This window comes from Opisthorchis viverrini, assembly GCF_000715545.1.
Source record: "Opisthorchis viverrini unplaced genomic scaffold opera_v5_254, whole genome shotgun sequence".
Classification (NCBI taxonomy): domain Eukaryota; kingdom Metazoa; phylum Platyhelminthes; class Trematoda; order Opisthorchiida; family Opisthorchiidae; genus Opisthorchis; species Opisthorchis viverrini.
The window spans coordinates 205,601-219,840 of record NW_008751906.1 but is presented as its reverse complement, the minus strand read 5'-3'; the positions used below and the strand labels follow the sequence as shown (position 1 = coordinate 219,840).

At 41.9% G+C, this 14,240-nt stretch overlaps 1 protein-coding gene across 1 annotated transcript in view; it reads right to left on the bottom strand.

Moving 5' to 3' along the window:
- The window catches only part of T265_14723 (hypothetical protein), a gene marked incomplete at both ends in the record, with an annotated part of 30,888 nt that extends 19,532 nt beyond the window's left edge, over positions 1-11,356 (bottom strand). Inside the window, 3 exons of the mRNA XM_009174958.1 lie at positions 103-320; positions 9,333-9,535; positions 11,060-11,356. Of these exons, the coding sequence (XP_009173222.1) occupies positions 103-320; positions 9,333-9,535; positions 11,060-11,356 (718 nt within the window). The remainder of the gene's footprint in view (positions 1-102; positions 321-9,332; positions 9,536-11,059) is intronic.
- Between the last annotated feature and the right edge of the window lie 2,884 nt (positions 11,357-14,240).

The window sequence follows — 14,240 nt, the reverse complement described above, 5'->3', positions numbered from 1 at the left end:
GTTTCTTACGACTGATTTTTATATCAGCAGCGCTCCGCTTGTATTTGTGGGAGAAGTATTTGAAAGTAGTTATCAGTTATAAAACGACAACTGTAAGCTTACCAAACATTCCTGGAATACGTCGGAAGAGAGTGGATTCCTTCAACACTTTGTTGTCCATTGAGTGTTTGCCTTGACTATCTGCTACTGTCAGAGAGCTCATTGTGGATGGAGTGAAGATCCAAATGTAGCGTTCACCAAACAATTCATTCAGATGACGATAATGACTTGTACTGTTCGTCACGCAGTCTGCTATGTAGAGCAGTGCATTCAGGTCGTAGCTGAGAAAAATGAAGGGCCGTGGGAAACAGTTTCTCTGTGCAAACAGCGATGTGCGAAACATAAAGACTTTTTTTACAAATTCTCAAAAAATTGCATGTTCTTGCTTTATAAGTTGCATCGCGATTAAACCAAATGACACGTTTATTTTATAATCATAATAGAATAAAGTAATTTTTGTAAGCTCCTTCCTTAGAATGGAACCACTTTTAGTTGTATAGGGGATCAAATCAATCACTCGATTCTTTAGGAACGGTAGTTCAACCTTGTTTTCACAAGGCCCGAGATCGAACTTTGCTTTTAAATACAAATAATCCACGGTGAATTGAGGTCGATCCCATTCACATTCTACTGGATGGTGCAGAATCGGCCTCCTAACTACCCTTCGTGACGGAAGTCCATCCCCGGGATCGCGATTTAGCTCGTGTCAGTTTTCATAACTTTGTTCTGGATTTCCGGGCAGCATGTTTGGATCTTTGAAGTTGTTGCTAATGCAGTGATTGCCTGAAATATGATGGGCAAAAACAGCCGGTGGCGACATTTCAACAAGCCGTCGAATGTTTAATGCGTCAACAACGTAACCGGTTAATACTTTCGAGTTCGCGTGTATCCATGAGTGATGAGGCCAAGTTTCTATATCGTAAGAACAGAGTAGATTTCGGCGCTGAAGTTTTGTGCGCTTCTCTAACAGCCCTTTATGAATGGCATGAAGAGGTATCTTGCAGCGTTGATGTGGAAACCAGTCTCCTTCACAGCTTGTAATATAGATAAAATGCCATGACCAAATGCAATTACCTTTGGGATTTCGGCACTTTTCAAGAAGACTTATACGAAAATACATGAATTATTCTCAGAACAATAGAACCCTTAATAGGGTGCTCTATATTTATAGTGATGCTCGTACATGTTTACACACGTATAATGACGCCGTGCAACACCGTCTATACAGGACAACTACTAAGCGGGTTAATTGATATCTTTTTTTAATTCACTGCGCCCGCTGTCCTGTGACATTCCGTACGTTGAGTAATTCCGAATGGATATGCTTTAATTCATTCAGGGGATCTATTTTGACTTCAGGTACTATCCAATAGTATTCTAGTGTGAAGAGAAAAGGGAAATTTTCATAACGATTTCGTCCTGTGGGTGCAGCTAATCTACAAATGCTTCATCAACTTTGGAAACAAACATCTGTGAGCACCTCAGGAAATTCCACGGATTTTCAAACCCACTAAATCGTCCTTCTACGTGGGGCTGATCGGCAGGGTGATTAAATTGCACTTTGACAGGATAAGGCACCGCTCAGAATTCATTCACGCAAACCACATCACGGGTCACATGTGCTGACTTGCTACTCTAATGTGACCAAAAACTGAACTCAGCATACGATTGAAGCCATAGGTAAGCGTGCATTAGAGAATACACATTTGACACATTTCTCATCGCAGACAGAGGATATTAATCATCCTTCCTAGTATCATTCTTTCCAAGAAACCAGTGTTTACGCCTTGCATTCCATGCGTACTTGACGGTTCGACAGCATTACTGCAAGTGAAAAATCCCACTTTGTAGGATAAATTTACCATAACGGGGATCAGTTTTCCATGTGACGGAACATATAGAGGATTGGCAAGCAGAAACATGTGCCAGGCCTAACAGTGCATAACATTAGGAAGGGTCACAATTGTGCACTTCTAGAGAGCGATCTCTCTTGCGTGACGCACGTTTTTGGTCGCAGCTTTGCATCAATTTCTCCCACAGTAGGAGAAGACATCAACAGAATGAAGGAAAGTTAATCGAGGAATGGTTCTGCTGTGTTTCGAGAACCAGTATCCATTTAGAACGAGTAACAGGGTAACAACCGAGCATGCCTATCATTGACTTTGTGCAGAAACCACTGTAGGGCTGGAACATTCCACATTAATGAAGCTGGGTCTATCTCAGCAATCAAGTCGTAACGAACAAAATGTTCCTTCAAGAGCGTTCACTGTTTTCCACCGCCGAATATTTTAACGTGTTTGATGGTGTCACAAGGAAGTATCGTTAAATTCCCTCAACAAAGCCTTCGTGCGAGACCGTTCATCCATTGCGCAGCTCCATGGAACCTATTCTATTTCGAGCACTCATTTGAGCGCAACGCCATACTCAGTGTATATTCCTCGTTGGATACCGGTCTGCTGTAATACTCCGAAACGAGAATACAATAAGTTGGGTTCCTAGTAGGTGCGACAAGGTTAATTATCAAGGCCTAAAATTAGCCCCTAACCGAGCCTTAGTTGTACACGTAAGCCTGATTACTTCCGCAGGTTGGTTGTTCAGTATAGTATCTCATGCAAGGTCTTTTCGGTACAACAAAATTCAATGATGAATTCGATCTCCAAGATTAATATATATCATGAGCTTACAAATCTCCGTTGAATATCACGACTCGAGCATCAGCCTTCCAGATTTCTTGCAAAATGTTCAACATTGGCGAAAGGCATGAGCGGAGCACACGTTCGTTCTTCCTAATACACTTAGTAAACCCGGTAGCGTTGAGACCAGTAAATTCGAACTGGTGACTTATTTCGAACCTGAAAATAATGAGGGGATGGAAAAATCACATGTAAGTCCCTTGGAGGCTGAAGAGTCCAGTAGGCATTGAGCCGTTTTAAAACGAGAAAAACGAAACCGAATTGCTTCAGTTCTGCAGAAGACAATACGCCAGTTATACCATAAAATTAACATCGATGTCACACTTATACTGCAGTCAGGGTTCAAGTCACATGTGGAACGGATGAGCGCCGAAGCGCCAGAGATCCATATAACCGAAATACATCAACCGTAGTGATGGTGCCAGCATTCCGTCCATCTGGCTTGGACTTACCACACATCTTAGTTGGCATAGTGACCAGAGATCAAGCAGCAATCTCAAAAACGACGCACCGCAGCCGGCACAACGGCAAACGGAAGCACATCTCAGTCAACTTACAGTCACGCGTACATGAACACAGGACTAACACACAGCTACACACGTAGGTCGGTTCTAACTGTGAAATGATCTCAGCAACACACCAACCCAGATGACTGTGCGCTTGACTCGGGTTCAAGTAATCGTAGAAATTCTTGAAAGTGATTGACCAAGGCAACCGAAATGTCGGTTTATACCATCTCATTCCTTCGCGCTGTTTTGGCTTTAAATTGTCCACACCACACAACATGGGGTGCTCATTCAGTTTAACGAGATTCGAGCCGATTTTGACCGGTAAGTCCTATGCCTGACTGATTGGTGGGAATTCACACTGACAGTAGCTTTCTAGTTTAAAGGTTAACATGGATAGAAACATGAAAAAAACTCCCAAAGAATCACTCGTTCTTAGTACCACAAAGTGCATTTTGACGGTTGTAACCTTTTCAGAAAGGATCACCTTTCCAACATTGACGTTTGTTCAGCAGCCCATAAATGGTGTCCATGTGAGGTTGGTATTTAAATTGGGAAATATAGTATACTTTTGGAAAAGCTTAATCGATTCGAACATGGAAACTAATATCATTACAATCAATCGTATTCTGCTGTTCCTAATGGGTAACTGAATTATCACGGTTGAAAGTAGATATCAGCTGTTGATCAATCATCGCAAAGGAATCAAGATGGTTCTGAGTTAGGGGACCCAAACGACGATCATGTTTGACTCTTTCAAAGCTTTTTGAATACAAATAGAAAACGTCAATAGGTATGCTACATAACCTGAAAATTTGTCAACATTTGTTTTTTTTTCTCGTTACAAGAAGCTGAGGCTACCAAACTGGTCTAATCAACTGCGGCAAAAATCTTATTTCCCCACAGTGTTTGCCCCACTGATTAGATCTCTTCGTCGGAATTGACAGACACTGAAACAAGCCTTTTGTGTGGGATCTCTGTTGCTCGTGGGAATGTTCACAATCAGGTTACTTACGTTTGGTTTACCGACCGACTGCTGAAAACCATAGGTGATTTAAATCTCTGAATCCACATTGTAAAGAAATGATATCTAACGTGTCAATCTATGCGGAAGAATTATTGCAAAAGCTTAAGGCTATCAAAGAACGACCTTCGCGTTTTTTTGTGCAGCCTTGTTTCACATTTATCAAAAAAAAACTAAATGGTACGCGCAGTCAGTTTTCCTAAACAGTCCTGTAGTCAATAAAGCCTAGATCCTCAGCACTCTTGGTTACTCTTTGAAGTAAGAAAATCCTCTCTGACGATAATGTTAGCAGCCTAAGCAGGATCCTTGTCAGCCGCAGAGCAGATTCTTGGAGGAAGTTCTCCCCATAGTGAGTATGACTCATATTGGTTGCACTGGTCACCGCCGGTTGTGTGAACAATGGGAACCTATATGCTACCACGAACGTGTATTCTAGCTATAATAGAACGTATATACATACCCAAGGATACTCCAGTGTATCCTTAAATATCTCTTTTTGAGATGTCAACTACTCGACCAGCTTCAGACCAACTGCTCCACCAGGACATACGTTATGTTTGAAAGGGAATTTTCTTGATATGATGGAGGACATGTCACACATAGAGTATTTTCTATCTCCCTCTACATGACGTAAAGGCGAGATTAAACAGCAGTGTCTCCTGTCAGGAAAACAGATGACAAAATTTAACAGTGCACTGCAACATCTATTAACCAACGGACCACATATGATTAGGTTAAAGGCGAAGCCAACTGAGTGACCATAAAATTTCTATGTAAACTGCTGCTCACCTGCGTTGCAAGATACCTACTGGTATCAGTCAAGGTTTCTGGTGGTATGTTCTATAAAAAGCGAACACAACTATCCATAAGTCGCAAGCTATATGCGATCGGTTCGCAGATATTCTCGACTAAACTGAGTATGAACAATGGCTTGGTGGAAGGTCACATGTTCATCCATCATCGCAGCAACCAACTTTTGTCTGCTAGTATCTGGTCAGTTCAAGCATTTGAATTAATGATGTTTTGATTCTACCATTTCCTCCCGAAGTGACCACGAGTCAAGGAATGGATATTTTCTGTGGTTTTGGGCTCCAGTCGTAGTATCAAGCATTTGAATTAATGATGTTTTGATTCCACCATTTCCTTTCGAAGTGACCACGAGTCAAGAAACGAATATTTTCTGTGTTTTTGGGCTTCAGTCGTAGTGAAAAGATATAAGTGAGTTTGACTTTCTCTTGCACCATTTCAAAGTCCATTTGATGATTGTTGTGCATAGAAATCCGAGAAACAAGAAGTTGGGGGACCTAAATAAGCAGCTGGTTTTAGAATAAAGTATTACTAAAAATTGTGTAAAACACACTGGATTGGAGATCTTTGATTCTGCACTGCAGAACGTTGAGGCCTTCTTCAAGGTTTCATGGAATCTACTTTTACGTCACTTCACTGAGCACTTTTTGGAAGCTTGCCACATTCCCGTCCTTCAAAAAACATTTTATGTACTTCTGGTGAGGTATTTGAAAATGTAGCGGGTGAAAACAATGTGCCTATGGTGCACGATTTAAAGCCGATAAATTGATCGAACTGATAGCCTGATTAGGATCAACTCTGCTGTTCGTCCGTTGCCCGCGCATCGTCTTTGTGATATCGATCAATTTATAGGGATCAGTTTATACAGTGCGGTACATTCGTAAGCCAATATCCAGGCATGAACAAGGTATAGTGTTGTCGAAAAATAAAATGAATCGCTTGTCCAAGTTGGCTAATCAAGATCCAGCGGCTCATTGGCGACATCTGTGAAATATAACATATAGAATCACATTGGCTAGAGTAAAATGCCATATCGCAATCGATTGAATAGCGCCCACGACCAAAGTAACTCTGAGGCACTTTTAGGCCTTTACAGTGAAATCGGGCTAACAACAGAAAGTCTAACCTTGACGAATAACATTCATTTTCAACTCAGCTTCGGGCTACCTGCGCACTCAAATGAAACTCCCAAACATGTATTTCTTACCATGATATGTGTTGTGTGTTTTCAGGAGATACAAACTATGCCCCTTTGCAATGTTGCCAACAGAAAGAGAGGACATTCGTTGGGACTGACTACTTTTACAGTTCCTCACAGTTGCTGGCTACAATAGTCACCAAGGATGGTAAACGCATGATATTAGAAAATTTGTTTCCAAAAGTATCAGATTTTTGTTGTGGTTCTACACAGCCTTGCTGAAAGAAATACGTGATTAGTTATACTTCAACGGAGATTTAGTTGTGTAAGGTAAACTCGTCTGTACTGAAATGCCCAGAAAAACTGCGCGACTGTTTCATGCTTGTTGCGAATCTCCACCAGTGCGTATCTCACGAAAACCCCAGGGTGCTTCGAACTTGGACCCGAGCCGCTGGTAGATGATGATTAAAATCTTCAGTCATGAGTAACAAATCAGTAGTGAGATTTCCACTTTTTCGCAAGTCACGACCTGATACTGCATATGTCGCCTTGAAATTAACCCATCCTTCAGCGAGTTTCTGTGAAATACTTTCGGATTCCGGGCATGCCACCCTGAAGGGGGATAAAAACCTCAGAAGAGATAACATTTATTTCGTCTGTAATTTAGCGTCTGCCTGCTTCACCAACAGCACAGAACTAGGCCAATAGCAAATAAATCTCTCTAGACACCAAAATTTGTATTAGGCAGAGTCAGACAATCACGGTACGGCAAAAGGTTATAAAAAGATTAAACGACAAAACAGTAGGCAATATTGGAAAAGTGATCCGTTTCACACACCGCTCATGTTTGCTCCGATGCAAACTGGCTGGGTAGGGAAACCGGCTATTAGGCGTTTGCCACCGTAGGACGAAAGCCCATTTAACGTTCTTGTACGCACGAACACCCAACCACCTTGTTGCAAATGCAAGAATGATATCTAGGGGAGTAATGTGATTCAATGTTGCAACTGGTTCATATGACGGTAACAAATGGTATCCACAAAAGGATAAGGAATTAATCAATCCAAAAGAATGTTTTCTACCATAAACATGTGGCTGGGTTTTTGTTTGAAGTTTGTTTGGTCCCCTTAACATCATCATCATATTCGCTTCTTAACCTAATATTAGCTGACAAAAGTGATTCCAAAATGTGACAGTCAATTTGTGTTTGATTTATCTTACTATTGATGGCGAATTTGGCAACCACACTTTTTAACTGAACTGGAGTGATCGACTGCTTGAGGTCTGCCTTTGTCTATAAAATCCTTTTAACCAAATGGGCGATCCTATTTCACCCTTCTTCGGGAGGAGTTTCAATTGTTTAAACCAGTTTGTCTGTAATATAGACTATTTCCTGCGGTAAGAACCATCTCCAAATTTTGGGGTGATATTGTGAACAGAAACAAGCGGTTGTCTAACCAATAAGTAGAATGGAGAACCTAAAGCTAGTACAAATTTTTGCTTTTGATTTATAGCCCAGTGTCATGATGGAAACACAATTTTGCGTCACCTCTACGAAATGTCAAAAGTGCTGCTTATTACAAAGTTTCTACGTTTCTTGAAGGGCACAAGAGTGGTTTTTTAGGAATTGTGCAGGGCGTAATTTTATGGGTCCTCATGAAAAATGGGAAGCACTGGACTTGAGTTTTGATCACAATATAGCACATCAGCTTTGCTTATTATTGGCCACGCGTGGACATGAGTGCAGCGCATCGCCCACGTAAGGTGAGTGTGTTCCCACTACTCAACCAGTGCATTTTGGACGCATCTGCATCATCACGTCGAAACAACCAAACGCGTTCGCGTTTCAGCCTTGTCAACGACTTTTCCAATAAAACGCGCGATGATGGAGTACTCGTTATGCTTCCGCCTCACTTGTCATACGTACAGAGTTTAAGTTCTGACGGAACAACGTATCTATATGACTGATGGATTTCAAGTCTTCTTAATGTGGATTCACCAGTACAATTTAGTCAGAAGAGGGAGAAAAAACCGTCCAAATGAGAGCGATTTGAATATCCCTCAATCACTTGCGCTGTTCTTCAACTTCGAATGTGAACTTCAAGTACGCAATGGTTCTAGCGATCATACAAGTCACCAAATATAACAATGCTCCGGAGTTTTTATCCATGAGTCGGTGACTCCGAAAACTAGCAGTTCATGCGTACGCAGTGCAATTTAAATGGACTGGCCAGCGATTTACAAAATGTGTTAATCCACTCTTTCGAATGCCTGAAACCTGCTCCAAACTAGGAACTATTCCTCGACTGAAAACCACTAAATTATAGCAAAACAATAGAAATGCGAAATAAGGATAGGTTTCAAATGCAATATACTTTGTAAGTCGAGCAGTATTGATGTGGATTCTATTTTTAATCATGTCAGCCCGCATGGATAGTCGAAACACCCTCGTGAGCGATGACAGCAAGAGTCTAGATGAGAGAACAAATTTTTGTCCATTGGTGGTAGCATTCGGCTTGGGCAGTGAAACAATTTACCTTACTGACGGCACATCCTGCAAGAGCATAGATCGGATTATTGTCTCCTCCAAAATTTGACCGACCAACTAACAGTAAACTTGTCTTACGTTTATCGAAAATCACATTTTACGAATTCATATACTCTGCTGAGCACGCTAAAAGATATGAATTCGCGGCCCCAAACGCAAGACCAAAAATGCAAAACGTTCTGCTGAAGTTGTTGACAGTAAACCTTGTGCTAAAATTCTGATATAAGCGCATCAGTCGGTGGATTCGAGCGCTCAGGTATGAAATAAGCATAGAACCAGCACATATGCTCAAAGTCCGTCTGGCAAGAAGACCTTAACCATGACATTTTTGAGAACTGATTGAATTAAAAACTTTTTTGTGGAATTAATGGTTGAGCTTAACTGACCATCTTTGTTTGTTTGATGATAATTTACCAAACTAACTTGAGCCCAGAGCATACGCTAATGGTTGCTTTTGGCCATCCATGAGAAGTTCTGAAATCTTGCATGTTTGCTCAAGATCCGATTGATGTAATATTTTTGACTAGTTGGAGCAAATGTGCAAACTAGTACCATTTTTGGCGGATCTTCAACTTACTCGAAATATTTCGGGTGATCCGGTGCACTGCGCTCACTCTGACGATTTCGCATTTCCTCCAGTAGAGTGGCAGATCCAGACACCAGTTTGTTTGTGACAATTATAACAATATTCCAGTTGAACGCATGAATGAAATCGACTAATGCGTGCGAAACGTGCCAGGTGAGAGGTTCTAGCCGAACTGCCAGCTGTGATTCGTCGAGCTATGAAATTATTTAGGGAGAAAAAAACGGCAAATCCATTTGAGGTGTTGGTAGTATGATACATCGTGTGGAGGAATTTCCCACGTACGTCGCATTCAAATGAATGGGTGAATGAATAATGCTTGGATAGACCATAGAGAAGATACAACGTCCTTCAGAGCAGGAAAGCGACATTTGGCGTCAGGATGATACTATCAACATGGCGGCCTTTTTCAGTGGACAACACTCGTCAAAAGAGCTCACTTTAACTTATTTATCAGAAAAGGCCTATTTTAAGCAAATAAGCGTATAAATTTAACATCCGAAAGCGGAGTTTCTAGACTAAATCTAGTGAATTTGTGTGAGTTGCCCTATGAACAACCGTCAGTTACTTGAGACAGATCCTTTTCGCGCCTGTAGCACACTAGATCCTTAAATGCCTCTGACAGACATCTGTTTTGATTAGTAGGTCAAAGTAAGAAGCATTTAAAGCATGTAACAAATCAAAAATCGGTCTTGCAGCCATCTTCAATATTTGCTCACAGAAGCGAGCAACGCAACAAGTGGGATACCACTGCATTGATGTTTGCTGTACATCGGAAAAAGGGAACCGGGATGGAAGAGCTGTAACATAATTGACTGCGTCCTAGTCCTCTTTTAGTTTCTGAAGTCTGCTGCAAATGGAAATGCCGGGATTAGAAATGTGTTATCTATCGGAAAGGAGCGTCCCCACTTAAATAAATACCACTGGTAGTCTTCATGCCGGACACGTTTGGCAAGGGTTGTTAGGGGACTTTGAAGAATGGAGGTGAGCAGCTTTCTTTTGATTGCCTCTGCTTGTGAGTCGATAAACTTTAGACCTGAATCCACCTGGAACAGGCTTCATCGTTGCTTTTTGTCACACCGAGTTAAAAGCTTAAGCATTGCTGTAGCTTCTGGTGACATGAATGTTCATGTATGTAGGCTAAGGGGAAGCAGGTAATTACCAGACACGGTTACTGGGGGTTTGTGAGAAAGATCTTTCTTTAGGAGACCGAATTTGGTCCATCATATACTTGGATAGGTCATTACAACTCGGTGGTTTGCCCATCCAATTTAACCCTTTGGTAGTTAGCTACCAGCTTTAAGCCACGCGCTGCAATCAAACCGGTCGACCAAGACTTCAGCCCTATCTGTCGTTAGCTTGCTATTGTCAAAGCGCTATTATGCACAAGTCCCAATGTGGTGTACTTGCTAGAACATTCACTCGGCGTGCGCAACATGCTTCTAACAGAGGAGAGTGGTGCATCCCCGGCGTGTTGTTTCGCCCATAAGCCAGAGACAAAATGTCTAACATTTCTGCTTCCCAGGTTCGTACATTGACGGGACACATTCACCCACCTACTGAGGCGGAACCTGCGTAAAAACCACCTGGGGCTAGCAGGCGTCCTTCAAGTGCATTGCAGGCCCCTACTAGGCCCGTAAACTATCCTGTGATCATGGTGTGAATTCACTTGTTATGGGCATTAGTAACTAGTGTGAAATGCGAACTAGGTGGCGACTTACTTCAAACTGCCCCACCCGATTCGGAAGCCATGTAATGGATGGAATTCCAAGAGCAGCCGTTATTTGAAATAGTAGCCGATGTAGGCGATCATGCAGATGTCGTGGAGTAAACGTGCCCACGTCATTTACAATGAAGAAGCTATTCGCCACGGACTTCGATGGGCGGATGCTCTCAAACTCTTCACAAACCATTTCTTGAATAACCAAAGGGTTGTAGCCAGTAATGATTTTCTCCGCGTATTCCGGGTCTAGCATTAGATGTGGATAAGCATTCATGAACTTCTGAAGCTGGCTCATAGCATCCGCATTACTTTCAGGCCGTTTGAGTTGAACTTCAAAAATAAAGGCTTGGAGCTTTACGCGTACCATATCCAACGCCATGCTTCGCTTTCTTCGAACCATCGAGATTGTGCTGTTCGTGCGATGGGCGTGTCGACCTGGAAAAGCTTTATCAATTTTCTGCAGCAATTTCCTTTTGAACGATTTAGCTGGTTTGACAAGGCTTTGCCAGTGAAGTTCTGTCTGAGTGTCTGTCATTATATTCTGGATTGAGCTGTGAGGTTTGTTTATTATAAACGGATTGTCGTGCGTAGCATTTGTCGCATTTTGGCTCGGAATGTACTGTGGTTGCGGGCAAATTACGGCTGGAATGTGTGAGATCATCAGGCTGAAGTGGATGCAGTAGAAAAAGGCTGAGCAAGTGCCCATCGCCATTATAGCTGAAACCAAATGACAAATTTATAGTGTGAAATGGTTGAACAGATTGTCTCAATGTGGCCTGAAATTGTCGTACCTAAAGCTGTCGGAAGGTAATTCAGCCGGACATTACTTATCGAGTAAAAATTTCGGAAGACATTCTCAAAGTTATTTCAGTCTGAATTATGACGAGCGTACAAGCGCTGCGTAGTAAACTCTTGTTCACGAGAAATATGTCTCTTGATTGAGCAGAATCTTCTACGTTCGAAGATTTTTAAACATGATGAATTTCAGTCAAGTTCTCCATTCGTCCTGTTTGGTAGAGTCTGCAGGTAATGTCCGGTTTCTTGTGACGATATTACTGCCTAAACAACATCTTTCACACTTTTCGGCGTAATCCTCCTAACGTCCATCGTTTATCCTTCGTTGGAAAGCAGATCTGCAAAAATTGCACATAACCTCTTTGTCTCAAAATCTACTTTGTTAGGTGGATGCTCCATTAGCCTAGCCGTATGACAGTTGACCACAAGTGTGGTAGGGAAACTTAAGTTTTACAAGTCATCCAAAGAAACGCCAAGCATTGTAGCCTTTCCAGCATCTGAACGTAGGAGAATATTACTGTTTACACACTGTCATATATTACATAATGCATTCTGATGAGCATTCCTCAGATGATTTTTGTGGGTTTTGATTTAATTCTCCCAGGCGAGCATACTTTTGTTCTGAGATCTATTACCCCAAACTGGCTGCGCGATGTCCCGCATTGGTGAATCATTTGTATTTATTTGAACTACTTGCCATCTAAAAACAGGACAGAGTTGTTCGCAGTTCACAACGTTTGCTGTCAAGGGCATAGCTGAGAAAGCTGGAGATTCTGCCTGTCAATGTATTCGTGGTTTCCTATCTCAGTGAACGATCGCACACCTGCTGGCTTTATTGTGCTGAAAAACAACACTTCAGGACTTGGGTGTAAATTAGGCCTTAATTGATAAGCAAGTACATCTTTGCACTCATCAAGTTTGGGGGAAAACAAAACCATGAAGCAACCCAACACAGGAATGTAGAAACGCACAGACTTGGATAGTAATTGTGGCCGTTCCTGGAGCCGCACTCTGACGATACTGACTGAGAACACTGACCTGGGTCGGAATTGGTCGGTGTGACCCGTACCTACTTTAACTCAGTGGTTGATCTTCATCATATATCGACAAACTGCAACCATACACCAGCGCATTAGGAACCTGATCTTTGCACTTATGATGGGAGAATAGCCAGGTGTACTTTGATATCAAAATATGGCACCCAATAACTCTTCCGAGTAGGTCTTAGTACGCGGATAGCTTGTCTCTATAATTTCCCTTGTCAGATTTACTGAGTATACTGTAACTAACGGATGAGTTTTTCGAACAAAATCACTGCAGCGCTGCAGTATTGGTGGCTGCTTATAACAGCATCTTAACCATATGATATCACTGTTGATATGCTGCCGTGCAAAAATTAATTGGTTTGAAGGCCTTATTAGGAAGAAACGAATAAAATTGGATGTGAAGGGACCTAGTAATACTTTGTCACAAACACTGCGAGGTGCCTACCTTTCCCGATACTCATCGAGACACTCTGGACGGAGACTGCTGTGAAAAACATCAGCCGTAGCATGTGGCGCCATGCACACAGCCCTAACAGCAGCGAACCTGCTGCTGTTCCTCATATCTTTCGGGTAGTAAGCTTCCAACGACACCTAGAAAAAGACTTCTAAGCCGCTTTTTCATACACTATGATCATTTTAAAATTCCCAGGAAAACCGACGACAGAGGTTTTTCTTTTACAGAACACAATAATTATTGATCCAAAGGAGTACACAGAAGTCTCGGGTAAAAATACTAAACAATCCTAGGCACTTTTCGGGGCTGAATCACCTCGCGGTTGTCCACTGGTATTGGACGGATTTTTTCACAATCAACTGTCCAGCAGCAATCGGATTTCACTTTACAAAACACAAGGTTGCTCAACTTGGAACTAGAACTAGAATCTCCAATATTTGACCTCGGACACCGTTATAATCGGCGTTTGTCATATGTACGCAAATATCACATCGCTTTATTTGCTCAATCGGTACACCCAAAATCTGGGAAATGCACCCCCTGATAGCCTATTCTTAGAGAATTACCAGTTGCCTGGAATCTCGCCGTGGTTGCTGGAAAAAGCATGAAACTTTTCTGAAATATTTTGAAAATGCTTATCAGCCCGATGGATCCGTCTGAACAAGGATAAGGTGGATGGAAAAATAAGCTTTCAAAGAAGAAATCTCACAAGCCGAATCTCGGTGTCATCAAGAGTTTTTGTGGCGTACAAATCGTATATGGGTGGTCTCATATTCGTAGTGTAGATGAGCTACACTTTTCTACCACAGCAAAATATGTGGTACGAACAGTTTATTACGGGACACCATATGCCCTAATGAATATATATATATATGTATATATAT